Source organism: Carcharhinus amblyrhynchos, chromosome 8 (assembly GCF_965287045.1).
Source record: "Carcharhinus amblyrhynchos chromosome 8, sCarAmb.v2.hapA, whole genome shotgun sequence".
In the NCBI taxonomy this organism is placed as follows: Eukaryota; Metazoa; Chordata; class Chondrichthyes; order Carcharhiniformes; family Carcharhinidae; genus Carcharhinus; species Carcharhinus amblyrhynchos.
In genome coordinates, this window is record NC_137331.1 from 53,679,813 (window position 1) to 53,707,689 (window position 27,877).

Below are 27,877 nucleotides of genomic sequence, written 5' to 3' on the forward strand. Positions count from 1 at the left end.
GCTACTTATGCTATTTGGCATGCAAGTCGTTCTGCTTTGTAATTTTACCAAGTAGATGCTATTTTTTAGGTATGCTTGGTGCTGCTCCTGCCATGCCTTCCTGTACTCTTCATTAAATCTGGGTTAGTTCCCTAGTGTCTTAGTAATGGTAGAGTGGGGAGATATGTCAGGCCATGAGGTTATAGATTTTGGTTGAGTACAATTCTGCTGCTGCTGATGTCCCAAAACGCATCATGGGTGCCTAGTCTTGAGTTGCTAGATCTGTTTGAAATGTATCCCATTTAACACAGTGGTAGTGCCAAATAACGCAATGGTTTGGGGGAGGAGGGCAGAAGGGGGCAGGGCGAATCCTCAAAGTAGGTTTTTGACTCCAGAAAGACTATGTGGTGGCCACTGCTACTGAAACTATCATGGACAGATGAATCTGTGGCAAGCAGATCAGTGAGGATGGGGTTTAAAATGTTTTTCTCTCTTGTTGGTTCCCTTCCCACCCGTCACAGACCCAATCTTGCAGCCATGTCCTTTATGACCTGGCCAGCTTGGGGGTTCAGTATGTAGTTAACCAGGGGAATTTCTTTGTCCATGTTTGACCAGATGCCGTGTGACTTCATTAGCTCAAGTGTTGAAATTGAGGACTCTCAAGGCAGCTCCCTCCCATCTGTATACCACTGTGCCGCCTGCCACCACCTCTGTTAGGTCTGTACTGCTAGTGGGATGACATACTGCGGGATGGTGATGGTGGTGTCCAGGACATTATTTTAAAGTATTTGTAAAGATTTCCCAGCACTACCCAGAACTCATTCGTTAAGCACCCCCATCCCCAACTTTTAATCCTTGACTCCTGATAATATGTTAGCTGCCTAGGCTAAATCCATCCCTAAACTCATCTGCCTCCCTTTTAATTTTTTTTATCATCCTTCTTAAAACAGCCCCTTTGTCCAAGTTTTCATTTGCTCCTACCATCTACTCCCTTGATTCAAAGTCAAGGAGCTACAATAAAATTGAAATCAATGGGAAAGATTTCCACAGGCTGGAGTCATACACACTTGGCACAAACAAAGATGATTCTGGTTGTTCAAAGCGAATCACCCCAGCTCAGGACATTCATGCAAGGATTTCTCAGGGCCTAAGCTAAACTATCTTCAGTTACTTCATCAATGATCTTCCCTGAACCATTAAGTCAGAACTGGGGGCGTTTGCTGACGATTGCACGGTGTTCTGTTCATTGCAACTCCATAGATAATAGAACAGCCCTTTCCTAAATACAGCAGGAATTGAACAGCATTCAGATCTGTGCTGATAAGTGGCAAGTGGTATTCAGAACAGGAGAGAGTCTGATCACATCCACTTGCCGTTCAGTCATTGCTGAATTCCTCACCATCATCATCCTGGAGTTCACCATTGACCAGAAACTTAAACTGGACCTGCCCCCTTAACACTGGCTCAAAGAACAAGTCAGAACTGGATATTGTCTGGAAAATAACTCCTAACCTGACTCCCCAAAGCCTTTCCACCATCTACAAGACACAAGTTGGGACAGCACAGTGGCACAGTGGTTAGCACTGCTGCCTCACAACTCCAGGGACAGTGTTCTATTCCTGCCTTGGGTAACAGTCTGTGTAACTGCTCTCCCTGTGTCTGTGTGGATTTCCTCCATGTGTTCTGGTTTTCTTCCACAATCCAAAGATGTGCAGGTTAGGTGGATTGGCCATGCTAAATTGTCTGTTAGTGTCCCAAGATGGGTAGGTTTGCGGAAATTAGCGGAGTAAGGACATGGGGTTCCGGGGATAGGGCTGGATGGCATACTCTGTCAAGAGAGTCGGTGCAGAATCGATGGACCGAATGGCCTCCTTCTGCACTGTAAGGATTCTAAGTCAGCAGTGTAATGGAATACTCTCCAATTGCCTGGACCAGTGCAGTTCCAATAACATTCAAGAAGCTCAGTGACACCCAGGACAAAGCAACTTGCTCGATTGACACTTCATCCATCATTTTAAATATTTACTCCCTCCATCACTGTTGCAACCTGGTCGCTATCTACAATATGCACTGTGCAACTTGCAAAGGTTTCTTCAACAACTCCTCCCAAGCCTGTGATCTCCATCATCTAGAAGGACATGGACAGCAGACACATGCACCACCATTTTCAAATTCCCCTCCTATTCAAACATCACCAGGCCTGGTAATTTATTGCTGTTCCTTAATTGTTGTAGGATCAATCTCCTGGAATTTTTATAGTGAGAGTATCTTTACTCTCACTGGTTCAAGAAGGTGACTCACCTTCTCGAGAAATTAGAAATGGACAGTAAATACTGGTTTAGTCAGTGGGTTGACTAACTTGTGAATGAATTAAAACATGCAATTTTTTTTTAGGCCTCTGTGAAGCACTTTGCAAAATTTTTATATGATGAAAGCACTATATAACTTCAAATTTATTGATAAGTTGGCCCGTAAAACTGGAGTTGTGAATCAGGAGATCTAATTATTTTAACATTGAATCATGTCACTAATAAAATGATCATCAGATTTGAGCAAATTCATATTTTAATTTTTTTGAAAATCTTCATGAATCTTGAGATTTAATAGGGAAAAAACAACAAGTCAAAATACATAGTCAATAAATCATTGAACAGCATGTTGTATGTTGACAAAGGAGGGGCTGCAATCTTTGTTTTACTATTTTATTTGATATTTTGTCAACAGTGTTAGAGATTTATCAGGTTTGATGAAAATTTTGCAACTTGTCCTTCAAGGGATAGTAATTATGTTTCCAACTGGTCTAAACCTTAAAATCAGGAGGCCAAGAAATTAAGAATCAACTTCTGAATCTTCAACCAAAGCTCAGTCAGAATCTTACTCCAAGAGTTGAGCACAAAATTATGGACTTTTACTACTGAGAGAGTACCACACTTTCAGAGATACTGTCTGTCATTTAAGACATAAACCAAGTTCTGTGGGCTCTCAAGTAGATGTGAAAGATTCCATGGCACTATTTCAGTGAAGCACAGGGGAGTTCTCCCCAATGTCCTGGCTATTTATCCTTCAGTCAACATCACTAAAACAGATTATCACATTATCTGCAAATTGGCTCTCATGTTTCCCACATTATAACTCTGGACACACTTCAAATGTACTTAATTAGTTGTAAAACATTCTGATGTTGGGTACAGTATTATATAAATGCAAATCTAGCTGTCTTTCTGCCTTCAAAATTTGGGAAATAAATTGAGCCTAAAGAAGACATGAGGAGTAAGTATATTAAGATTGAAAATACAGTCACTGGTTGGAAATTTCTGCTACAGCCAGCTGTTGGCTATCTGAGTATCCCAGAAAAGACAGCTGGAAAACAAAAGGAAACTTGTCAACAATCCCAAATAACTTTCATGCAAGTCAATGTATCATGGCAGCAGCAGTTGAATGGGCATGGAGTTCTTTACCCAGCATCCTTTGTGGCAAGGAGACTGCTCTATCTCAGGGCTGAATCCTTGCACGGCTGTATCCAAGGGATAGAGTGGTTTCTGAGCCGCTATTGGTGCTGGGGTAAAGAAGTCTCTTTTCGACTAAAGTTGGAACTTCAAAGAGCAAGGCCATATCTCACCCCGCCAATATTCTAAGTGTCCCTTACCCAACCTCCAGTACTTTGAATATTAGCAGCTGCAATGTATAAAGGCATGAGATCCCCAACAGGGGCTGGAGATTGTTAATTCTCCTACTCATACATCCTGACTCTGTCACAATAAAAAAAACCCATCAAAATAGGTTTGTATAACTGCATGGAAGAAAAAATAAGTTATTGATTTGGCTAACCTTTTATATTGGCCAGTAATACCAGTGAATTATGAATAAATATAATATTTGTCCAAGAGTGAATATTAAACAAAAATTCATAGATATATGCTTAAACGGTAAATTGTTGATTTTAACCATGTCTGTGAATAAGACTTTTATATTGTTCATATTGTAGCTTATGAAACTATTGAAAACATTTTTTGGCTACAGGTAGTATAACACCGACTGTAGAGCTGAATGGTCTTGCGATGAAGAGGGGCGAACCTGCTATCTATAGACCATTAGAGCCAAAGCCAATGCCCAATTACAGAGCTAACTATAACTTTAAGGGCATGTACAATCAAAGGTTAGTCTGGCAAGCTTTTTACTTAATAGTAAATTAATTGTTAATTAAAATGCTTATTTGTGTTTAAGTTACACTTTATTCATTCAGTTTTACTTTATTTCAAGAAATATGATGCAGTCAATGCATTTCTTTTACATGGCTGGTCAATGGTAACCTCCAGGATGTTGATAGGGATTATTATTAAGTTTCCTTCAAAACCTATAATAAAAAATCTTGCCTGAATCTTGTTGCTCAACCACATAAGAAAAGTACAATTTAGTTAAAGGTTTGTATCTGTGTGAAAATCGTGTTGCTCCGAAACAGTTTATTTTTTAAAACCTTTATAATTTTATGACGTGTATCATGTGTTTTGTTTTAAAAAATCCACTTGGGGAAAAAATTACAACAAAAGACAATTGGAAGCATCTAAATTAGAAATTTGTTTGTTTTGACGAGAAAAAATATTTTTGAAGCAGTATTTTATGAAACATTTCCCAATTGATTGACTGACTAGCTCCTTTGTTTTAAGGACAGGATACTTAACTATTATGAACGTTCAAATTTTATTTATGTGTAAATACTGCAAGAGAAATTCTACTTCCAGCCGACTGCATAGCATTTCATGACATTCATTGTCTCATCCTGTGACATAGTCTCACCATTCTGTGCCCACTATAGTATTCCCTAGTATTTATTTCCTTAGTTCTGTGTTCAGTCATTCACGTCGTTCATGTGCTGGCAGATGTTTGAGAACTTTATATCTGTCGTTACAGTGGTGTTATCTCCCATTGGCTGTAAAGTTTAGTTCATAAGCTTTAATTAATAGCTTTGATTCAACATCAAGTCAATTCTACGTTAACTCCAAACTCTGTGTGAAAGCCTTTCTTATCGTGAAAAGTCACATGATGTCACTGTTGTTTCCTCATGGCTCTTGAAACCTGTAAATTCTGCTATGCATTCCAGGAACAGTCCGAGACAAAGTGAATCATTATGTTGAAGTAGCTTATTAAGGTAAGCATCTTCAGCATCTCCCTGTTCTACCAGGTTATAATAAATCATAGCCCACCTAGTTACTTTTCTCCCACTCCCTCCCCAGCAGAGCACTATTGGATCTTCTTACTACAATTGATGAATTATTTAATCCAAGTCATTGTTCAGCTTGGCAAATTACTTTTTGGGTCAGATAATAGGTAATCAAATGATTTGAAAAGCCAAACAACAAGCAGTTGAAAAACTAACCTCAACTTCACCTCTGTGGCTCCCATCCTTTGATCACCACTACCTGTTGCTGTAAATTTTATTGCGAATCTTATTATAAACTAATAAGATTTAATCTCATCAGACGCTTGATTATGCTATAACATCTTTTCCAACATTCTGGCAAAGCGATTTTTTTCTTGGCATTATGTGAAGCAGAGAGCACTTGTTGGCTTATTACTTTTACAAGTTTGCCCGAACAAGGAAATCTCAAAGTTTTACTCATTACTTTGTAGACTCAAAGAGTTCAGGTAGATTTCATTCCAGAAAGAGTTTGAATTTATTTCTATGACGCTTGACGTAAAGGTTGTATCACTAATACAGGTTATTCCAGGCACTGCACATCAGTGGCACTGCACATCAGTAGCCCTGCAGCTTGTGTGTGTGTAAATTTTTATCAGGATCTAAGAATCCAGGGGTCCAGATAGATTGCAACCAAAATGTGGCTTCAGGACGAGTTTGCTGTGGCAATATTTCTTGAACTGAGGTGTTTACATGTATACCCTCCAAAGCAATAGCATGGACTTAACTTTTGAGAGCAGTTGGTACCATCAACAATTGAGAAAAAAATTGTATTAATAAATAGTACAAAACCTGTCTTCCTCACCACATGAAAGGGATAATTTTACAAGGCTTTGCTCCAAGAATGAAACTTTGTCAAGGACAAATGCATCAGAAAGCTGAGACCACTGTTACCTCCTCCATTGTGCCTTGCAAAGTCCTGTGCCGGGGGGAAGACTGTCAGGATCAGTTGTATGGTTTCATCAGTAGTGATTAGGAATCAGTATCTATGCTCATCATTTCTCATGAATTCAGAATCTACTGATGACTGCAGCTATATTTGTGCTTGCCACAAAGACTATTGAAATAAAATCTATTTACTTAATAATTACCAAACATTTGCTCAAGAAAGGACATGTGTTACGTGAGAAGCTGATTAAAGGCAGAAAGGAGACAAGTATACAGAAAGTATACAGCCTGCTCCCACTTCTTTTCTGGTGGGAATTCCAGCATCTTTGAAAGCTAAGGTATATTTGTTGGTGAATAGACCCAGCCAGTATAAAGATATCTCTTGTTGAATAAATTTGAACTTCAAACAACCTGGCCAGATTGTTCTTCAAAGAATGCTTCAGCGACAATTAAGTGCTGCCTGGATAGACAACTTAACAGCTGGTAAAGCATATGACTGAGGAATGAGTTTGGCAGGATGACTTTTATGGCATTCAAATTTGCACTGTAAATGCAATGAATGAAATCTTAATGCAACAAACAAGGAAATACAAATATAGATGTCATGGGGCCTAGTGGATGAGATTTGTCTAAATTGAGAGAGAAATTTTAAATATCAATGAGTAGTTACTGAAAATCTGTTCATTTTCTTGATCAGAAAGCTTCGCTGTGCCCCTGTTCTGTATCCTTGAATCTTCAACAACATTCCCAAGTTTTTAATGGAGGGCTTGATAGCCCCACCACACCATGCCTGTGAAAAATCTGGTTTCATGTCACCCAAGCATCCCTTGCTGAATGGAAAATTGTACTTTTTTGATTGTTTCTGGGAAATCAGTTTTTCCTGTCATAATATCATCAGATTTGCAATCTGTGACCCCACATTCCTGATCTTCGTAGAGCGGTCACACTCCCTGGATTCCCTCAATGCTTCAGTTTTGAGAAATTCCTTGGATCATGGGCATTGTATCTCTTTTTAAAAAAAAGTATATTGAGAGCTATAAAATTCCTTTGAATAGTTCCTTGCATACTGACAGCATTTTGGAGCATTTCCATTGGAATATAGGGTCAGAAGAACCAAGCTGATCCCAGTTCAAATCCAAATGGCACTTCATTGTGGCATGGGTGACATTGAGGAAGAAAGATTGGTGTAGGAAGTTGTAATATCTTAACTATGTTAAAGGTTATGGGTTGTAACAAAAAAGAAAAACATTGCACATGTAGATTCAAACTAACAAAAACAAGATTTATTCTTGGAGTGCTTGTCCATACAGACAACAAACCGCAAGTAAAATAGCAGCCTCTACAACACCATAATGACATCATCATCAAATCATTTTAGTTAATCATGTGATTAGCACTACTGCCTCACAGCACCAGGGCCCTGGGTTCAATTCTGGCCTTGGGTGACTGTCTGTGTGGAGTTTGCATATTCTCCTTGTGTCTGTGTGGGTTTCCTCTGGGTGCCCTGGTTTACTCCCACAGTCCAAAGATGTGCTGGTTAGGTGGATTGGCCATGCAAAAATTGCCCCTTATTGTCAGGGGGACTGGCTAGGGTAAATGAAGGATATTTTGACTTTGGAGGGAGTGCAGAGCAGGTTTACTAGGCTGATACCGGAGTTGAGGGAGTTGAACTATGAGGAGAGGCTGAATAAACTAGGCTTGTACTAGTTAGAGTTTAGAAGAATGAGGGGGGATCTCATTGAGACATATAAGATGATGAATGGGATGGATAGGATAGAGGTGGAAAGGCTCTTCCCACTCAGAAAGGACAGTAGGACTAGAGGGCACAGCCTCAAGATAAAGGGGGGGCAGTTTAGAAAGGAGTTGAGGAGGAACTTCTTCACTCAAAGGGTGGTGAATCTCTGGAATTCTCTGCCAATTGAAGTGGTGGAGGCTGCCTCGCTAAATATATTTAAGACGCGGGTTGATAGGTTTTTGATAGGCAAGGGGATTAAGGGTTATGGGGAGAGGGCGGGAAGGTGGAACTGAGACACGACAGATCACCCATGATCTTACTGAATGGCAGGGCAGGCTCAAAGGGCTACATGGCCTACTCCCCCTATTTCTTATTTCTTATGTTCTTATGAATGGATTATGGGGATAGGACCTGGGTGAGTCTGTGGTCGGTGCAGACTTGATGGGCCGAATGGCCGTCTTCTACACTGTAGGATTCTATGATTATATTCTATGTGAGCTGCTTTTAAAGCAATCTGCAACCACTTACATACATAGCATCCAAATCCTTTACTTCTGTGCTCATGACAAAAGATTAGTATAGTGTTACACATAGGATCAATACTACTCTAGACACAGTACTGTGCATCCTTAATCACTATCCGCAATAAATAAGAAGGTTAAACAGGAGGACATCTATTCTTTGGTTATTTATTCACAACGTTCTGGGATTTGGTCGTCCTTGACCCTCAAAGTATGATTTGAGCTCTCAGTAGACACCACTTGCTTTGGAACTAATTCTGCTTCATTCTCACTTGATACAGCAGCCAGGACACAACCATAAGACAAATCAGATTCAACTAAGTCTTCCATGGTAGTGTTCACAATACTAGGGACTAAAGAAGTTGGTACTTCTGGAGATAATTCTGAGAAATAATTTTGAGATGACTAATTGGTTAGCATGGTGTTGCCAAACTGGTTCACCTTTGTAACTGGAACCTTGTAAGAAATGGGCCCTGCTTTTTGCTAAAACTGTGGCTGGAACCCATTTCTCACTCGTGGTATAAGTATATGCCAGCAATTCAATCTCCTTGTTGAATTAAGTGTTGTTTTGCTTCCACTTCTCATCTAGCAACTTGAGATTGTTGTTGATGTTTTACTGTCTCTCAAGTTTCTGGAAGTAATAACAAATCAAGTGTAGTTCTCAATTTTCTCTTCAGGAGTAATAATGCAGGTGAACATTGGGTAGTTGCACGAGTAATGTCAAATGCCAAAAAGCTATTCACACAACATGATAACAAACCTTGATCTTTTGAAGCTTTTAAATAATGTTTTAAGGATTGTATGAATTTTCAGCCACTCCATTGATTGATGATAAGGTGCAGATTTTATATGCTGAATACCATTTACTTTGCGATAATCAAAAAACTCTTGTGAAGTAAATTGTGAACCATTATTGCTAACAATCTGTTCCATTTTATTGAATCTTGCAAATATTTCATTAAGTTTGTTACTAGTTTGTTCAGATGTAGTAGATTTCATGATAACTTCTGGCCACTTTGAGCGTACATCAATTATGACTAAGTATATATATGTAACCTTCAAACAGACCAGCAAGATCTAAATGAAATCATTGCCATGGCATTTTATGTTCAAGTCCAAAGATGTGTGAGTTAGCTTGATTGGCCATGCTAAATTGACCCTCGTGTCAGGGGATTAGCAGAGTAAATATATGGGGTTACAGGAATGGGGCCTGGGTGGGATTATGGTCAGTGCAGGCTCAATAGACTGAATGGTCTCCTTCTGCACTGTAGGGATTCTATGATAGTCTCTAATTGTATGGATGGACACCCAATGCCTGTGGCTCTCAAGATCACTGCGGCCCTTAATTTTATTGCCTCCAAATCTTTCCAGAGGTGTGTGGGTGATCTTTGCAGAATCTCCCAGTCAGGTGCGCAAAGATGCGTCAGGCTGGTGATTGATGCTCTGTTTGGGTGATTGATGACGTTTGTCCATTTCAGGATGGACCAGGTCAGCCAGGCTGAGTGAGCCAGAGGCTTCCCAGCCATTGAAGAGTTCCTCACATCCAGGGTGCAATCAATTGCACCCATGTGGTCAGTAAGGTGCCAACTTAGCAACAAGTATCACTCCATAGATGCTCAAATAGTGTGCGGCCACAGATTCCAAATTCTGCACGTTTGTTCACAGCTCCACTTTGCTTTGATGAATGGTTACAGAGTGACAAGGGGTATCCTTTGAAAAAGTGACTCATGGCACAATCACTATCATGCCTCCACAAGGGCTAGGGTGCTTAAAAAAAGGTTCAAATGTCTGGACTACTCTGAAGGGGAACGCCTGCAACATCCATATTTTACTTGGACTTAAGTTATGCACATTTACCAGGCTATTGATTACTGTAGCTATTTTGTATGATAACTTAGTTACAAAAGGTTTCAAAATACTTACAGCAAAGAAACAGACTAAGCAATCAAACCGTTTTGTGCTCCACATGAACCTCCTCCCTCATTTGCTTATCTAAATTTCCCGTTAATGTATCAATGCCACCTCCCACCCCTCATCATCTAACATCAAATATCTTCTTATTTCTTTCCTCTTGCTGAACTAGGTTCTCCTTGAATACATTAATGCAATTCATTTCAAAAGCCTTTGGTGGTGAGTTCCACGTTCCAACCACTCGTTAAAATATTCTAACCAAGGTATTTTTTCTGAACTTACTAAAGGATTTATTGGTGACTATCTTATACTTGTGGTCTCTGGTTCTGTTCCTATTCAAAACTGGAAACGTCTTTTCTGTCTATCCTGACAAACCCTTGCATAATTTTAAACAGCCCTATCAGATCACCTCTCAAATGTTTCTTGAGGAAAAGACTGTCGATCTGTTTAATCTTGCCTAATACGTATAACCTCTCATTTCTGGCAGCTATTGAATAAATATTTTTTGAACCTTCTTCAGTGCCCGTTACCCTTTTAATGGAAAAGTATGGACTAACCAAGACTCCTGACAAATTTAGTGTAGCTTCTCTACTTTTGTATTATGACTCTGAGTCTTAAGGAGCAGTAGGGGCTGGGTTCAAACCCTAGTTTGTGTTGAGTTGATTAATTTTAGCCAAATGACAGTGAGACAATACAGCTAACGATAACAAATTCAGCTAAGGATAAAAAATGGTCGGCGGGAAATTGAGGGGCAAATATTTAAGGAGATTACAGATAGCTCCAAAAAAAAAGGGTGGTAATAGTTGGAGATTTTAATTCTCCCAACATTGACTGGGACAGCCATAGTATTAGAGGGTTGGATGGAGAAAAATTTGTTGGGTGTATTGAGGAGGAATTTCTCATTCAATAGAGATGGGGCAAAACTTGACCTCCTCTTGGGAAATAAAGGGCAGGTGACAGAAGTGTAAGTGAGGGATCACTTTGGGACCAGTGACCATAATTCTTTTAGTTTTAAGATAGCTATAGAGAATGATAAGTCTGTCCCAAAATTCTGAATTGGGGCAAGGCTAATTTTGATGGTATCAGGCAGGAACTTTCAAAAGTTAATTGGGGGAATCTGTGGGAAGGCAAAGGGACATCTGGTAAGTGGCATGCTTTCAAAAGTGTGTTAACCAGGGTTCAGGGTAAACATATTCCTCTTAGGGTGAAGGGCAAGGCTGGCAGAAGTTGGGAACCCTAGATGACTCAGGATATTGAGGCCCTGGTCAAGAAGAAGAAAGAGACACACAACATGCATAGGCAGCTGGGATCAAGTGAATCTCTTGAAGAGGTCCACGGTGAGGTATCTAAATGGATACAAAATTGACTTGACAGAAGCCAGAGGGTGGTTGTAGAGAGTTTTTTTTCAAACTGGAGGCCTGTGACCAGCGGTGTGCCTCAGGGATCAGTGCTGGTCTGCTGTTATTTGTCATTTAACGATTTGGATGAGAATATAGGGGGCATGGTTAGGGGGTGTAGGAGTAGAGTTAAGAAATAAATCAGGAGGGCAGAAAGGGGACACAAAATTGTTTTGGTAGATAAGGCAAAGGAGAATCCAAAGAGCTTCTACAAATACATAAAGGGCAAAAGAGTAACAAGGGAAAGAGTAGGGCATCTTAACAATCAACAAGGTCATTTATGTGCGGATCCACAAGAGGTGGGTGAGATCCTAAATGAATATTTCTCATCAGTATTTACTGTTGAGAAAAGCATGGATGTTAAGGAACTTGGGAAAATAAATAGTGATGTCTTGGGGAGTGTATATATTACAGAGAAGGAGGTGCTGGAAGACTTAAAGTGCATCAAGGTAGATTAAATCCCTGGGACCTCGTGAAGTATATCCCAGGATATTGTGAGAGGCTAGGGAGGAAATTGCAGGTCCCCTAGCCGAGATATTTGAATTATCGATAGTCATGGGTGAGGTGCCTGAAGATTGGAGAGTGGCAAATGTTGTACGTTTGTTTAAAAAAGGCTGCAGGGAAAAGCCTGGGAACTACAGGCCAGTGAGGCTCACATCTGTGGTGGGTAAGTTGTTAGAAGGTATTTTGAGAGACAGGATCTGCAGGCATTTAGTGATGCAAGGACTGATTGGGGACAGTTAGCATGGGTTTGTGAGTGGAAAATCATGTCTCGCAAATTTAATTGAGTTTTTTGAAGGGGTAACCAAGAAGGTAGATGAGGGCAGTGCAGTTGATGTTGTCTACATGGACTTTAGCAAGGCCTTTGGCAAGATACTGCATGGTAGGTTGTTGTATAAAGTTAAATCTCACAGGATCCAAGTTCAGGTATCTAAATGGATACAAAATTGACGTCTTGACAAAAGCCAGAGGGTGGTTGTGGAGAGTTGTTTTTTAAACTGGAGGCCTGTCACCAGCAGTGTGCCTCAGGGATCAGTGCTGGTCCACTGTTTTTTGTCATTTATATTAATGATTTGGATGAGAATATAGGGAGCATGGTTAATAAATTTGCAGATGACACCAAGATTGATGGCATAGTGGATAGTGAAGAAAGTTATCTCCAATTGCAACGGGAGTTTGATCAGTTGGGCCAGTGAACTGATGAATGGTAGATGGAGTTTAATTTAGACAAATGCGAGGTGATGCATTTTGGTAGATTGAACCAGGGCAGGACTTACTCAGTTAATGGTAGGGCGTTGGGGAGAGTTACAAAACAAGGAGACCTAGGGGTACATGCTCATAGCCGCTTGAAAGTGGGGTCATAGTGGACAGAGTGGTGAAGAAGGCATTTGGCATGCTTGGCTTCATTGGTCAGAACATTAAATACAGGAGTTGGGACGTCTTATTGAAGTTGTACAGACATTGATAAGGCCACATTTGGAATACTGTGTGCAATTCTGGTCACCCTATTATAGAAAGAATATTATTAAACTAGAAAGACTGCAGAAAAGATTTACTAGGATGCTACTGGGACTTGATGGATTGCGTTATAAGGAGAGGCTGAATAGACAGGGACTTTTTCTGTTGAGGAGGCTGAGGGGTGACCTTATAGTGGCCTTTAAAATAATGAGGGGCATAGACAAAGTCAGTATTTTTCCCAAAGGTAGAGGTGTCCAAAACTAGAGGGCATAAGTTTAAGGTGAAAGGGGAGAGATACAAAAGTGTCCAGAGGGGCAATTTTTTCACACAGAGGGTGGTGAGTGTCTGGAACAAGTTACCAGAGAGAGTAGTAGAGGCAGGTACAATTTTATCTTTTAAAAAGCATTTAGATAATTACATGGGTACGATGGGTATAGAGGGAAATGGGCCGAATGCGGGCAATTGGGATTAGCTTAAGGGTTTTAACAAAAAATGGTGGCATGAACAAGTTGGGCTGAAGGGCCTGTTTCCATGCTGTAAACCTCTGTGACTCTATCTTTGAGCTGATGGGGCAGAGGGTGGAGTGGAAAAATCAGGCAAGGTTTGCCACATTTATCAGTTGGAGAATGTATATGTGTCAATATTGGATTAAGAAAGGGTTGGGCTCTACGTTAATATCTTGTAATTCCCACGCTTAACGTAAGCAATTCAACAAATTATTGAAAGTATTTGGAACATTGCAACTCCAAACCAGCATAAGTCAGTGTCTTGAGAGTGGGAGATACAGATATGGCAGAAAACTTTTAAAAAATTATTGTCCCTGATATAATTCCCCGAAGTACCTTGTGACTTTCTGGAGGTTAACGATGTTACAGTAAATGTTTTTAAATAAGAGACTTGAAGAAAATTTGCATTATATACCTGAGCTATTTTTAGCTTTTATTCCTGAATTCCAACATATTACCTCACTTGTCCAGACCTTATACGTCAGAGAAGTGTGAATGCTTCACACCCTTTTCAGCTACTGCTAAGAGCTAAATGAGCAATTAATTTTTTTTTACATTCCATGAGATCTACTCATCTGACTAAGATAATAAATGTACCAGTGACGTCAGTACACTTACTAACTTGGGTGGAAGTAATTTAACCAAAGCAATTTTGACGTAACCTTAAATGTTAACCTGTGCTTTAAGCAACTAAGAAATCAGAAAGGAATATAACTCAGTGCATCATATTCAAGAAACCCTGCCTGAGAATATACTGGCTTGGGAGTAGGGTTGTCAAATCTGGCTGGTCATTTTCCAGGCAATATCGGTGGAAGCGATGTCACTGAAGGATTTCTGAATGAAATTGGAATTATTTTAAGCAAGAATTTTTGAAGAAATGAAAGGAATTTGGCAGATCAGCATAGGCATATCTTGCCGTATTTATTTTAATCACCTGGCAATTCAGTGCCATTTTGCAGTTGGTTCCAGGCATAGATTCCTGCCTGACTCTCCCCAGTATCATCCATTGCAACTTGACAATTGTGGGATAGCGGCTCCCTATTTTGGAAATGGAGTGGGGCTCATACTTGGCTGTTGCCCAGGAAGCGGTGAGCCAATGCCGTTGACACCCTATATCAATGATCAACTGACTTTCTCCCTGCTCTTTGACAACCTATTGGTCAGGGCTGCTGGGCTGGGGCCGGGGCAATGGAACCAATGGTTCCCTCCAGCTTCTCCACTCTCATGTCAGACTCTGGCTCAGAATCCATATAAGTCAAGATCCTTCTGCAAACCATCACGGTCAGTCCTGATGTATCTGGCAGTGATTTGGGTGATTACATGTGTGCTGTCAGTTACTTCTCTGCTCATTCCCTTTGCATATGTACATATGTAAAAAAACAAGCACAAACAACCTTCTACTCACTGTGCATTTCCTTTGCTGCTGCACCTAGTCAAGTTTAGTCACATGCAGCTTCGATTGATCCCTATCGTTGAAGTTCAGGAACACAGCACAGACTTCACTCTACACTTGTCTATCGCTGTTAACAGATGCTAAAGTTAATCACACTGATAGTCCAATTCTGAACTTAAACATTTTGCGGTCTGTTAAAAGGTGAAAACTGTTCTTTTTCAATTCAACACTATTTCTTACCTGAGAATGCATGGCGATGTCAACAGACTGGCTGAAAGCCAGTCACCATCACCATCAGTGAAATTCAAGTCCTCACAAATCCCATAGCAGCCCACCAAAAGCCCCAGCCAATTGGGATCCTCCTGGCCTTTTCCCCAGTTTATGATTTGAATTTGATTGGATGGCATTGCACTAGATCCAGCTGTAGTTTAGAAGTACAAATGATGTAACTGATTTTCTTAAAACAACATTTCAAAATCTCCTGGAATGACTTCCTTGAGGCTGATGCTGATTCCTGGCTTTTCCAGGAGGATTCGCTGGGAGGTTGGTTGGCCAGTAAAATGCCTTGGCACCGTATCGGGTGCAGTCACACCATTCAGAAAGTTTCCCAATGGTGGAATTGGCAGCTTCTTGTCTCCCCATCAACTGAAGGCGGGCAGAAAATTGAAAAACTTAAAGTTCAATTAAGGGCCGTTTTCCTAGGCTTCCGTATGGGAAGGCTGCCTGCTTCATAGCTGGAGGTTCTATTGCCAAAGAAGTGTCCATTAGCGGCAAATTTTTGTCGTATTGCTGCCACTAGAGGGTACCCATGGGAGACTGCCTGCTAAGCCCCTATTTAAAAAAAATCTCTGCTATCCCTTGAGATGGCCTCAAAGTGGAGGTACCCTCATGTTCTCCTCACTGCATCACCTTTTTCAGTGGCACTGCTAAATCTTCACAGGTGCCAGCTGTCCAATAATGTGGAAGACTTACTTGCCTTCCTTAATTAGCCACCACCCTGGCCTGCCATTCATTAATTGGGAGGCCCATTTCGCTGTTACTTCCACTTATCACCCCTCTCTTTTCTACCACCCCATCACACGCACATGAAAGAAAATACCTCCAACTGCAGCATATGCTCAGTGTTGCACAGGAGTCCAGTATCTTTCAGTAGTGCTTAACTCCTTTTGAGTCAGTGATGATATGCTATCACTGAACCAAGTCAACACATGAAGGCATTTTCTATATATTATGTTTCACTGCAGCCCTTTTAATTGTTGAACTTCTCTGAAATCTTGGTAACAATTTTACAAAGTGACTGATAATATTGCACAGATGATAGGCCTACAATGATTTGAGGATCGGGTTTTTTTCTATTAATACAGGCGTTACCACTTTCAAACAGGTTCTGCATAAGTCCAGGATAAAAAGCTGCTTAATTTTGTACTTCTGCAGTACCAGGCTTCCTTCGCTAGATGTTCCAAGTGAGCTACATATTCAGGTTGCATTGAGCATTCCAAATTACAGCTGCTCATTTGCCACATGTCTTTTGGTTTATAAGCTTTGATTTTTTTCAGGTTATCCATACAATCAAGGTCCAGCACTTTTGATCTATGGGAAGGATGCCCCTAGATAATTATATTTTTAAACCATAGTATTATAAAGGGGAATGTCACCTTAGGTGCGGCAGGTAGAGGTAAAGATCCTTTAAATATGAATTATCCTATATTGTTCACATAAAACATTTTGGAATGGATTGCTAAGTAATTGTCCTTCTAGAAGAGATATGGGGTCAGATAACTTCAAAACCAGATCAATATAATAATTCAAAACAGAAATGTCTTGATTTCAAAGTCATGTCTAAAACCAGATTGTAGAGAACCATGGGGTCAGGTTTACTGACTGAAAAGGAGCCACTTGGATGATGTGTGGCTGCTTCTCAAGAGCCAGCTAATGTTGAGGAGAGTTGGGATTGGCTGGCACCTTATCTGATCAGGCAATTAGAGGCTAAAATGCACAAAGCGCAGACTTCTCGCAGTTGTTATTGAGCCTTTGATGCATGTTCCAGTGCCAGTAATATTTGGGAGCCTGCACAATTTGGACCACTTTAGATTTTATTTGAGTTTCAGCCACGTGGCAGTGTGATGCATTAATTAACCTCAGTATGCTGCTGGATTCCTGCTCCTTATTGCACACTGGTAAGCATGTTGAGTGAGAATAGATTATTAGACTTGAGTGTAACTCACTGTGGTTGAATAATCTGCCAATAATTGCTGTCTATATAAGCATATGAAAACTTTGATTGAGATATCTTGTGGCTAAAAATGTGTTTAAGAGTATTCTCCAGCATAGATGGCTACTGCGAGATATGAATGGAAAAACGGTAGTTTCAGAACATGTTAATTTGTTTCCAGATGGGGTAAGGCAATTTCAAAACCAGATCACAAATCAATTCAAAACAGGAACATCCTGATTTAAAAGCCTTAGTAATGCATATCTTGAGAGACACAATGCAAATATTGCTTCTTCGCCATTAAAGTAAGTCAAGGACTGGTGAATCTCTTTACTTTGTGAACAGCAGGTGGACTATGGACCCTCAACCTTCAAAATATTATCAATAGCAGAAGAAAGGCCCTATAACATTTCCTTTCAGAAGCTCTGCATGCAATGACTGGGAAGTTAGAAATGGGAAAATCTCTACAGACTCAGGTAAGTTTGGTGTTATCTGTATTATCACTTGATTCTTTTATTTTTCAATGAATACAGCATAAGCAAAATTTTACTTTGTATTAGTACTTGTAAAAGTACGGTAGTACATAGAAACATAGAAAATAGGAGCAGGAGTAAGCCATTTGGCCCATCAAGCTTGCTCTACTTTTCTCATTGTCACAATCACGTGTTCTCTGTATCCTCCTTGACATCTTTAGTGTCCAGAAATTGATCAGTTTCTTTCTCAAATACATTCAGTGATTTTGTCTCCACAACCTTTTGTGGTAGATAATTCCACAGATTCATCACCCTCTGAGTGAAGAAATTTGTCTTAGTCTCAGTCCTAACTGGCCTACTTGCATCCTGAAACTGTAACTCCTTTTGCTAGACTCCACCAGCCAGGGAAAACATCTGCAAGGTAGTAAAGCCGAGGTAATTCATTCTCTACTATTCCATTATTCCTTCTCTATACAAATGTACATGTAATATCTGGCTGCTACACTGGTTAGAAGTTACCTCAACTACAATAATCCTGTCAACTGTCAGGATCTCTAAATTACTAAATATGACATGCAATTGGAAGCATATGTAAAGGTAAGAAAAGACAGACAGGAGAAAAATGCCTCATCCATTAAGCCTTTTCCAGTGGCGGATATCACAGAAATTCACAGCATGGAAGAAGCCCATTCAACTGTGTCTGTACTGGCCAACAAGCAGTCATCCAGTCAAATTCCACTTTTCCAACTCTTCATCCGTAGCCTAATGCAAATCCTAGTACTTTATAAATGTTACCAGGATTTTTGCCTCAACCACCATTTCTAGATCCTTCGAGTGAAAACAATTCCCCTTAAATTCCTATGTCCTGCATTAAACTTATATTACAATCCAACTGGGGATCATTAACATTTCAAGAGAAATCTGAACACCTTGTTTTAACCAATCGCCCTATGCTGTAAAATTTCATGTTTGTTTAAAAATACACATATTATTGTATATAGAGAAAATGAAATAAAACAAATATGATTAAGTTAACACTTTAGCTCATAAGCCCACATATGCCAGGCAACATCCTTGTAAATCTCCTTTCTAGTGCAATGACATCTTTCCCATTGTTCAATGATTAGAACTGTACGCAATACCTAGTGTTTTATACAGTTCCAGCTTAACCTTCCAGCTTTTATATCCCATGCCTTAGCTAATAAAGATAGACAATGCGTTTTGATTCTCCCTTTCTGGTAGTCATGTAATCTCCTGACAGTGACAAACACATATTAAAAAAAAACCTAAGTCAATTCAGGAGGAACTCAGTCCAGGAAATTCCTCCTTCACCCGTTAAGTCAGTCAGAAGAGAATTCCAGGAGATCACAGCCACCTACCTTCTCTACGTCATGATAGTAGATAAAAACAAAGAGCCTGTTCATTTCCTATTTGAATTATTGCAACAAATCTACACTCGTCACTTAATTCGAAGTCACAAAATGATACAGCAAAATGATGCCATTTGGCTTGTCATGCCTGTGCCAGCTTGTTAAAAGAGCTATCCAGTTAATCAAAATTAGCTGTTGTTACACCCATACCCTTCAATGCTAATTTGAATGTAACTGTTGATTTTGCTTCCACTACTCTTTCAGGGCGATGCTAGCTATATCACAATCTTCTGTCAGTCATAATAAATCAATGTCCGTGATTGTTGACCCACTGCCACTGGAAACAGTTTCTATTTATTTACTCTGTCAATTCTCTTGTTTACTTCCTCTGCTTTCGGGAGGACTATTCCCACTTCTTCAATCACTCCACAAAGCTCCTGGGACTCGTAAATGTCCCCAGCACCTTCTACAAGACTTGATATCCATCCTAAAGTGTAGAGCCCAGAGTTGGCTCTACACTTCTCCATCTGAGGGCTAATTGATGTTTTATAAAGTTTTTTTGCTTTTGTATTCAGTGCCTTTATTAATGACGGCAAGAATTCCCAATGCTTTTTTACGAACAGCCTTCTCAATTTGACCCAGATATTAAGAACCTTTTGTGTATGATTCTCTGCATGTGTAGTTCAACAGCATGATGTAGATTTGGTTTAGTTGTGGTCCCACTTGTTCTCTAAAAAGCACATTGAATCCTTTTGATTTTCGATGATACAAAATCTACACTTTTCAAAAGTGAAAAGCCCTAAAATTATCATGATAACTAAGTGGTTTGAGTTCAGTATCACCCAATGTATAAGGGGAATAACTGGACAGTATTCCAGATGGAGCCTAACATGGTCTTGTATGACATTTTTGTTTGTTTAACTGTATATCAAATTGCTAAGTAGAGGATGACAGATATCTGGATGTAATAGACTTAACACACAAAAAACAATCAATGAAGCAAAAACATTGTGTTGAGCTGTATTATCAAATACAGTCACCACATTATTGAAAAGATATGATTGCACTAGGGGGGGTGCAGACGAGATTCACCAGCATGTGCCTGGGGTGGAACTTTTAAGTTATGAAGGGAGGTTGGGTAGGCTTGGGTTGTTTTCTTTGGAGCAGAGAAGACTGAGGGACAACCTGATCGAGGTGTACACGATTATGAAGGACATGGACAGAGTGGATGAGGAGCAACTGTCCCCCTTAATTGAAGGGTCAGTCAAAAGGGGACATAGGTTCAAGGTGAGACCAGAAGGTTTAGGTGAGATGTGAGGAAAAATGTTTCCACCCAGAGGGTGGTGATGGTCTGGAATGCAATGCCTGGGAGGGTGGTAGAGGCGAGTTGCCTCACAGCCTTTAAAAAGTACCTGGATGAGCATTTGGCACATCTTAACACTCAAAGCTATGGGCCAAGTGCTGGTGGTTGGGATTAGGTCATAGTTCAGGTTGCATGTTGGTGCATACCCGATAGGCCGAAGGGCCTTTTCTGCACTGTATTATTCTAAGTCCTCTTTTAATTCTTCCTGCTTAATGTTATTTCACTTTAACATTGTTTACTTTTTAGGAACTTGATTTGTTGCCATTTTTTGTCGCTGTCAGGGCAGGGAAATTTGTGGCCTCCCATTGGGTGGTGAAGTGCGAGTAACCTGGGGGGGGATAGCCATTAGTGGCCCCACCCTGCCAGTTCCATCAGCATACCAAATCCCAGCTCCATATCATTGTACCCACTGACAGCCCATCCAAACTCCATCAGTGCCTCCAACCCATCACTGTGAGCAACCCCAACCCTCCACCCGAGCTTCAACATTGATCCCTGAGAGTGGGAAAGGAGCGAGAGAGCGACAGAGTGAGTAAGGAACGAAAGAGAGAACGAGAAAGGAGAGAGAGAGAGAAGGCAAAGAGAGAGTGGGAAAAGAGCGAGAGGGAGGGAGAAGGGAGCGCGAGAGTGGGAGAAGGGAGCGAGAGAGTGGGAGAAGGGAGCGTGAGAGTGGGGGAAGGGAGCGAGAGAACGGGAGAAGGGAGAAGAGAGCGGGAGAAGGGAGCGGGAGAAGGGAGCGGGAGAAGGGAGCGAGAGCGGGAGAAGAGAGCGGGAGAAGAGAGCGGGAGAAGGGAGCGAGAGCGGGAGAAGGGAGCGAGAGAGCGGGAGAAGGGAGCGAGAGAGCGGGAGAAGGGAGCGAGAGAGCGGGAGAAGGGAGCGAGAGAGCGGGAGAAGGGAGTGAGAGCGAGAGAGCAGGAGAAGGGAGCGAGAGAGAGCGGGAATGGACTAAGAGAAAAAGAACAAGAAAGGAGCGAGATACAGAGTGGGAATGGACTAAGAGAGAGAGCGGGAAGGAAGCTGGTGGGGGGGTGTGTGAAAAAGGAGCAAGATAGGATGTGCACTCAAATCCTGCCCAGATCAGCTGGTGTGGGTATTCACAGACATCTTCAACTTTTTACAATAATCTCAGGTTCCTATCTACTTAAAGATGACTGTCATCCCGATTCCAAAGAAAAGCAAAACAGTGTGCCTTAATGACTATCGTCTAGTGGCTCTGACATCCATCATTGTGAAGTGCTTCAAAGGGTTTGTCATGGCACAAATCAGTTCCAGCCTCCCGGATTGCCTGGATCCACTACAGTTCGCCAACTGTTGTAACAGGTTCACCGCAGATGCCATCTCCCTGGCTCTGCACTCAACCCTGGAACACCTAGATAACAAAGACACCTATGACAGACTTCTATTTATTGACTACAGCTCAACTTTCAACACCATTATCCCTACAACACTCATCTCCAAACTCTGTGGCCTGGGCCTTGGCTCCTCCCCCTGTGACTGGATCCTCAACTTCCTGACTCTTAGACCACAATCAATAAGTATAGACAACAACACCTCCTCCACGGTCATCCTCAACATTGGTGCCCCACCAGGATGTATTCTCAGCCCCCTGCTATGCTCCTTATACACTTATGACTAAAGCCAAATTCCACTCTGACTCGATTTTGAAGTTTGCTGATGACACCCCTGTAGTGGGTCAGTTCTCAAACAATGATGAGATAGAGTGCAGGAATGAGATGAAGAATCTGGTGAACTGGTGTGACGACAATCTCTCCCTCAATGTCACCAAACGAAGAAGATTGTCATTGACTTCAGGAAACGCAGAGGAGAACATGCCTGTCTACATCAACGGGGACAAAGTAGAAGGGGTCAAAAGCTGCAGGTTTTTGCCTAGATCACCATCAACCTGTCCTGGACCCCCCCCATGCCGACAGTACAGTTAAGGAAGCCCATCAACGCTTCGACTAAGGAAATTTGGCATGTCAGCTATGACTCACCAACTTTTACACATGCACTATAGAAAGCATTCTTTCTGATTGTATCACAGCTTGGTGATCCCACGCACCCTGGACATACTCTCTTCCACCTTGCCCCATCGAGAAAAAGATACAAAAGTCTGAGGTCATGTACCAACCAACTCAAGAACAGCTTTTTCCCTGCTCCCATCAGGCTTTTGAATGGACCTATCTCTCACTAGTTTGATCTTTCTCTCAACTCTAGCTACAGCTGTAACGCTACATTTTACACTCTCTCCTTCTCTATGAACAGTACGTTTTGTCTGTATAGTGTGCAAGAAATAATACTTTTCACTTTATACTAATACATTTGACAATAATAAATCAAATCAAATCAAAACTGGGGGAGTGGCAGATAATGAGGAGGATTGTCAGAGGATGCAGCAGTGTATAAATCAACTGAAGACCTGGGCCGAAAGATGGAAGATGAAAATTAACCTGGACAAACGTGAGATGATGCAATTTGGAAGGCCTACTGCGGAAGGAAAGTATACACTGAATGGTAGAGCCCTTAGAAATATTAGCATAAAGAGGGATCTAGGTGTGCAGATCCACAGATCTCTGAAGGTGGCAACTCAGGTGGATAAGGTGGTCAAGAGGGCGTATGGCATGTTAGCCTTCATTTGTCGGGACATTGAGCATAAGAATTGGAAAATCATGTTGTGTAAGACTTTGGTTAGACTGCATTTAGAGTATTGTGTACAATTCTGGTCACCACACCACCAGAAGGATCTTGATGCGCTGGAAAGGATGCAAAAGAGATTTATCAAGATGTTGCCTGATTTAGAGGATATGGACTATGAAGAAAGGTTAAACAAACTTGGATTGTTTTCATTGGAGCGTTGGAGGATGTGGGGCAATCTGATGGAGGTTTATAAGATTATGACAGGCTTGAGTAGAGTGGATAGTCAGAGTCTTTTTCCCAGGGTTGAAGGGTCAATTACTCAGGGGCATAGGTTGAAAGTGAGAGGGAGAAAGTTTAAAAGAGATGTAAGGGGCAAGTTTTTCACACAGAGGGTGGTGAATGCCTGGAATGCGTTGCCGAAGGAGGTGGTGGAAGCAAATTCCATAACAACTTTAAAGAGGCATCTGAATAAATACATGAATAGGCAGGGAATAGAGGGATATGGACCACGTAGAAGCAAGGAAATATTATATTAGAGAGCCATCTGTGTCAGCACGGACTTGGTAGACCAAAGGGCCTGTTCCTGTGCTATACTGTTCTTTGTACTAATGCTCTGGGGGCAAGAGTTCAAATCCCACTTGTAGCTTGTGGATTTTAAATTTAATTAATAATATGAAATTTAAATACTCTTCTAAGTGACAATAACCATGAAACCATTGTTGACTGTCACCAAAACCCATCTGGTTCACTAATGTCCTTTAGGGAAGGAAATTTGCTGTCCTTACATTATCTAGGTGTGACTCCAAACCCATGGAGATGTAGTTATATCCTAACAATCCTCTGAAGTGGTGTGGCACACCAGTTAGTTCAAGAGCAATTAGAGCATTAGATGAATGCTGGCCTAGCAAAAAATGCTCACATCCCATGAAATAATAAAAAAAACTTCTGTTTCTCTTTGTATGAAATATTTTACTATGAGAGCATAGACTAAATGGTATCCAGGATCAGACCACCCCGAGTTTGTAGTGGCTTCAGGAGGAAGTTGATGGATGATGCTCTTTGACACTATGCTGAGCTCAGGGTGACCAAAATACAGTACAGCCAATATGATGTTGTGAATTGTAGTCATTAACCATTAAACATGGCAACCATTTTGTGCATGTGTCTTATGAGATGGTAAGAAGTCTCCCAACACCAGGTTAAAGTCCAACCAATTTATAGTAAACTCACAAGCTTTCAGGATTTGCCCCTTCGTCAAGTGACCTGACGAACCATTCACCCTAGTCCAAAGCCGGCATCCCCACATCTTATGAGATGCACAGATATTGTGTGTAGTTTGTAGTTGCAGGTCTGGGATACGGGTGGCAGTGTTCACAATGCCCAGGTATATCTGCCTTTCCTTACTCCAGCAAATAATATGGATATGGACGTGGTGGATTGCAGCATAATGAAGGCTTTGTTGGTCTGGTCAAGGAAATTCCGGAAAGGTGCAAAAATTATTGAGTGAGGGGACTTTAGTTATCCAAACATAGACTCAGATACTCATATTTTAAAGAGCAGAGACGGACTAGAATTTCTAGAGTGTGTTCAGGAAATGTTTCTACAGCAGAATGTTTTCAATCCAATGAGAAAGGAAGCATTGCTGAACCTGGTGGACAAAGTGATCAAGTATGAATAAGAGGATATTTAGGCCACTGTTATCATTGTATTGTATGGTTTAGGTTGACTGTGGAAAAAGGCAAAGAACAATCCAGAGGAAGAGTAATTAACTGGGAGAAAGCCAACTGTTAATGGGGTAAGAAAGGACCTGGGATGAATTAAGTGCACCAAAATTGGCATGATTAGCAATAACTGACCTTCAAAAAAGAGTTCGGACACAGGGTATATTCCCTTGAAAGGAAAAGGTAGGGCAAAAAAATTCAGAGCTCCCAGCATTACAGCTGAAGTAGTATTTAAGATAAAGAAGATAAAGTTTTTGACAAATATCAGGTAGAAAATACAATTGAGAACCTGGCTGAATATGGGAGATTCTGAAGAGAAACAAAAAGAGTATTAAAAAAACCATGGCAATCAACGTAAAAGTAAATCCCAAAGTCTTCTACAGGCAGAATAAAAGGTGGTGAGAAGAGTAGGGTCGAAAAGGGACCAACAAATGGATTTATGCATGGAGGCAGAGCGAATATTTTTTATCTGTCTTTACCAAGGAAGAAGATATTACCCAGGCCATGGTGAAAAAGGAGGTAATTCAGACACTAGAACATAAGAACATAAGAAATAGGAGCAGGAGTAGGCCATCTAGCCCTTCGAGCCTGCCCCGCCATTCAGTAAGATCATGGCTGATCTGTCATGGCTCAGTTCCACATTCCCGCCCTCTCCCCATAACCCTTAATCCCCTCGCTTATCAAAAACCCATCAACCCGCGTCTTAAAAATATTTAGCGAGGCAGCCTCCACCACTTCAACGGGCAGAGAGTTCCAGAGATTCACCACCCTTCAAGTGAAGAAGTTCCTCCTCAGCTCTGTTCTAAACCGCCCCCCCTTTATCTTGAGGCTGTGCCCCCTAGTCCTACTGTCTCTCCACCTCTATCCTATCCATCCCATTCATCATCTTATACGTCTCAATGAGATCTCCCCTCATTCTTCTAACCTCTAACTAGTACAAGCCTAGTTTATTCAGCCTCTCCTCATAGCTCAACCCCCTCAACTCCGGTATCAGCCTAGTAAACCTCCTCTGCACTCCCTCCAAGGCCAAAATATCCTTGCGTAAGTGCGGCGATCAAAACTGCACACAGTACTCCAGCTGCGGCCTCACCAATGCCCTATACAGCTGCAGCAAGACCTCCCTACTTTTATATTCAATCCCCCTTGCTATGAAGGCCAGCATCCCATTAGCCTTCCTGACCACCTGCTGCACCTGCAGGCTGGGTTTTTGCGACTCATGCACAAGGACCCCGAGGTCCCTCTGCACCGTCGCCTGCTGCAGTTTTTCGCTATGTAAGTAATAGTTCTTCCTACCATTATTCCTACCAAAGTGGACCACCTCGCACTTGCCAACATTAAATTCCATTTGCCAGTTCCTGGCCCATTCGCCCAGCCTATCTAGATCCTTCTGTAGACTCTCCACACCCTCCGCACAATTTGCCATTCCACCAATCTTGGTGTCATCAGCAAATTTCGACACCATACACTCGGTTCCCTCCTCCAGATCATCTATATAAATGGTAAATAGCTGAGGCCCCAGCACCGACCCTTGGGGCACTCCACTAGTCACCAACCGCCAATCCAAATAGCACCCATTAACCCCCACTCTCTGCCTCCTATTTGACAACCAATCCTCTATCCACGCTAACACCCTACCCCCAACTCCATGCCCCCTTACCTTCTGCAATAACCTCTTATGAGGTACCTTGTCAAACACCTTCTGAAAATCAAGAAAGACCACATCCACCGGCACTCATCTATCCACCGCCCTAGACACATCCTCATAGAACTCCAATAAATTTGTCAGACACGACTTCCCCTTAACGAAACCGTGCTGCGTCTGCTCTATCAAGCAATTCCCCTCAAGATGCCTCGCAATTTCCTCCTCGATGACGGATTCTAACATATTACCTACAACAGACGTTAAACTAACCGGCCTATAATTCCCTGCCTTTTGCCTGCCACCCTTCTTAAACAACGGCGTAACATTAGCTGTTTTCCAATCTTCCGGCACTTCCCCGGAATCCAGCGACGTTTGGAAAATAACCACCAAGGCCTCCGCTATCACCTCCGCCATTTCTTTCAGAACCCTCGGATGCATTCCATCCGGTCCTGGGGACTTGTCCACAATCAGTCCCTCCAGTCTGTCGAGCACCGCCTCTCTAGTAACAATAATGTCATTGAGACCCTCCAGTCCTACCACCTTTCCATCGCTAACACCCGGCAAATTATTCGTGTCCTCCTCCGTGAAGACCGAAACAAAAAAGTTATTCAAGACCTCAGCCATTTCCCCATCCCCTACCACTAAGTCCCCCCCTCTCATCCTCTAAGGGTCCAACGTTCACCCTAGCCAGCCTCTTCCTTTTTATATATTTATAAAAACTCTTGCTATCCTTTTTTATATTAAGCGCTAGCCCAGCTTCATAGTTTCTCTTACCCTTCTTTATCAACTTCTTTGTCAGTCTTTGTTGACATTTAAACCTCTCCCAATCCTCTTCTCGCCCACTACTCTTAGCTACTCTAAACACCTCCGCTTTTAATTTAACACTTTCACACTAGAAGGGTTTAAAAGTGACATTGGGGTTGTATTGGATAAGCTGTATGTACTTAAGAGTTGATATAGTATCAGGACAGGATAAGAGCATCTGAGAATACTGAGGAAAGTGAGAGTGGAAATTGCAGAGGTACTGGCCATTTTTTTTCAGTCTTCCTTAGACTCAGTGGTGGTTTCAGAGGACAAGAGATTTGCAAACAGTACGTGCTTGTTCAGAAAAGGTGTAAAGAAAAGCCCAGCAAGTGCAGGCCAGTCAATTTAATTTTGACAGTAGAAAAACAATCATCCAGGACAAAATTAATAGTCACATGTACAATTACAGGTTATTAAGGAAAGCCAGCATGGATTTCCTGAGGGAAAATTGCATTTAACTAACCTGTTGGATTTCTTTGAAGAACTAACAGAGGCATTTGATGCAGTGCTACACACAGCAGATGTTTGAGCAAAGTTAAAGCTCATGAGACAGTAGCATTATAGACATACAGTTGGCCAAATGACAAGAAACAGAATCAGAGTTAATGGAAACATTTCATGCTGGAACAAATAAAATGGCCTAGGGGTCAGTACTGAGACCCATACTTTTCTT

The 27,877-nt window shown here is 41.4% G+C and overlaps 1 protein-coding gene across 5 annotated transcripts in view; it reads left to right on the forward strand.

The window, feature by feature from the left end:
• stau2 (staufen double-stranded RNA binding protein 2) overlaps positions 1 to 27,877 on the forward strand; it is a 346,610-nt gene that overhangs the window by 85,465 nt on the left and 233,268 nt on the right. For all 5 annotated transcript variants that reach the window (XM_080194078.1, XM_080194075.1, XM_080194077.1 and 2 more), the window contains exon 5: positions 4,000 to 4,135. In XM_080194078.1, the coding sequence (XP_080050204.1) occupies positions 4,000 to 4,135 (136 nt within the window). The remainder of the gene's footprint in view (positions 1 to 3,999; positions 4,136 to 27,877) is intronic.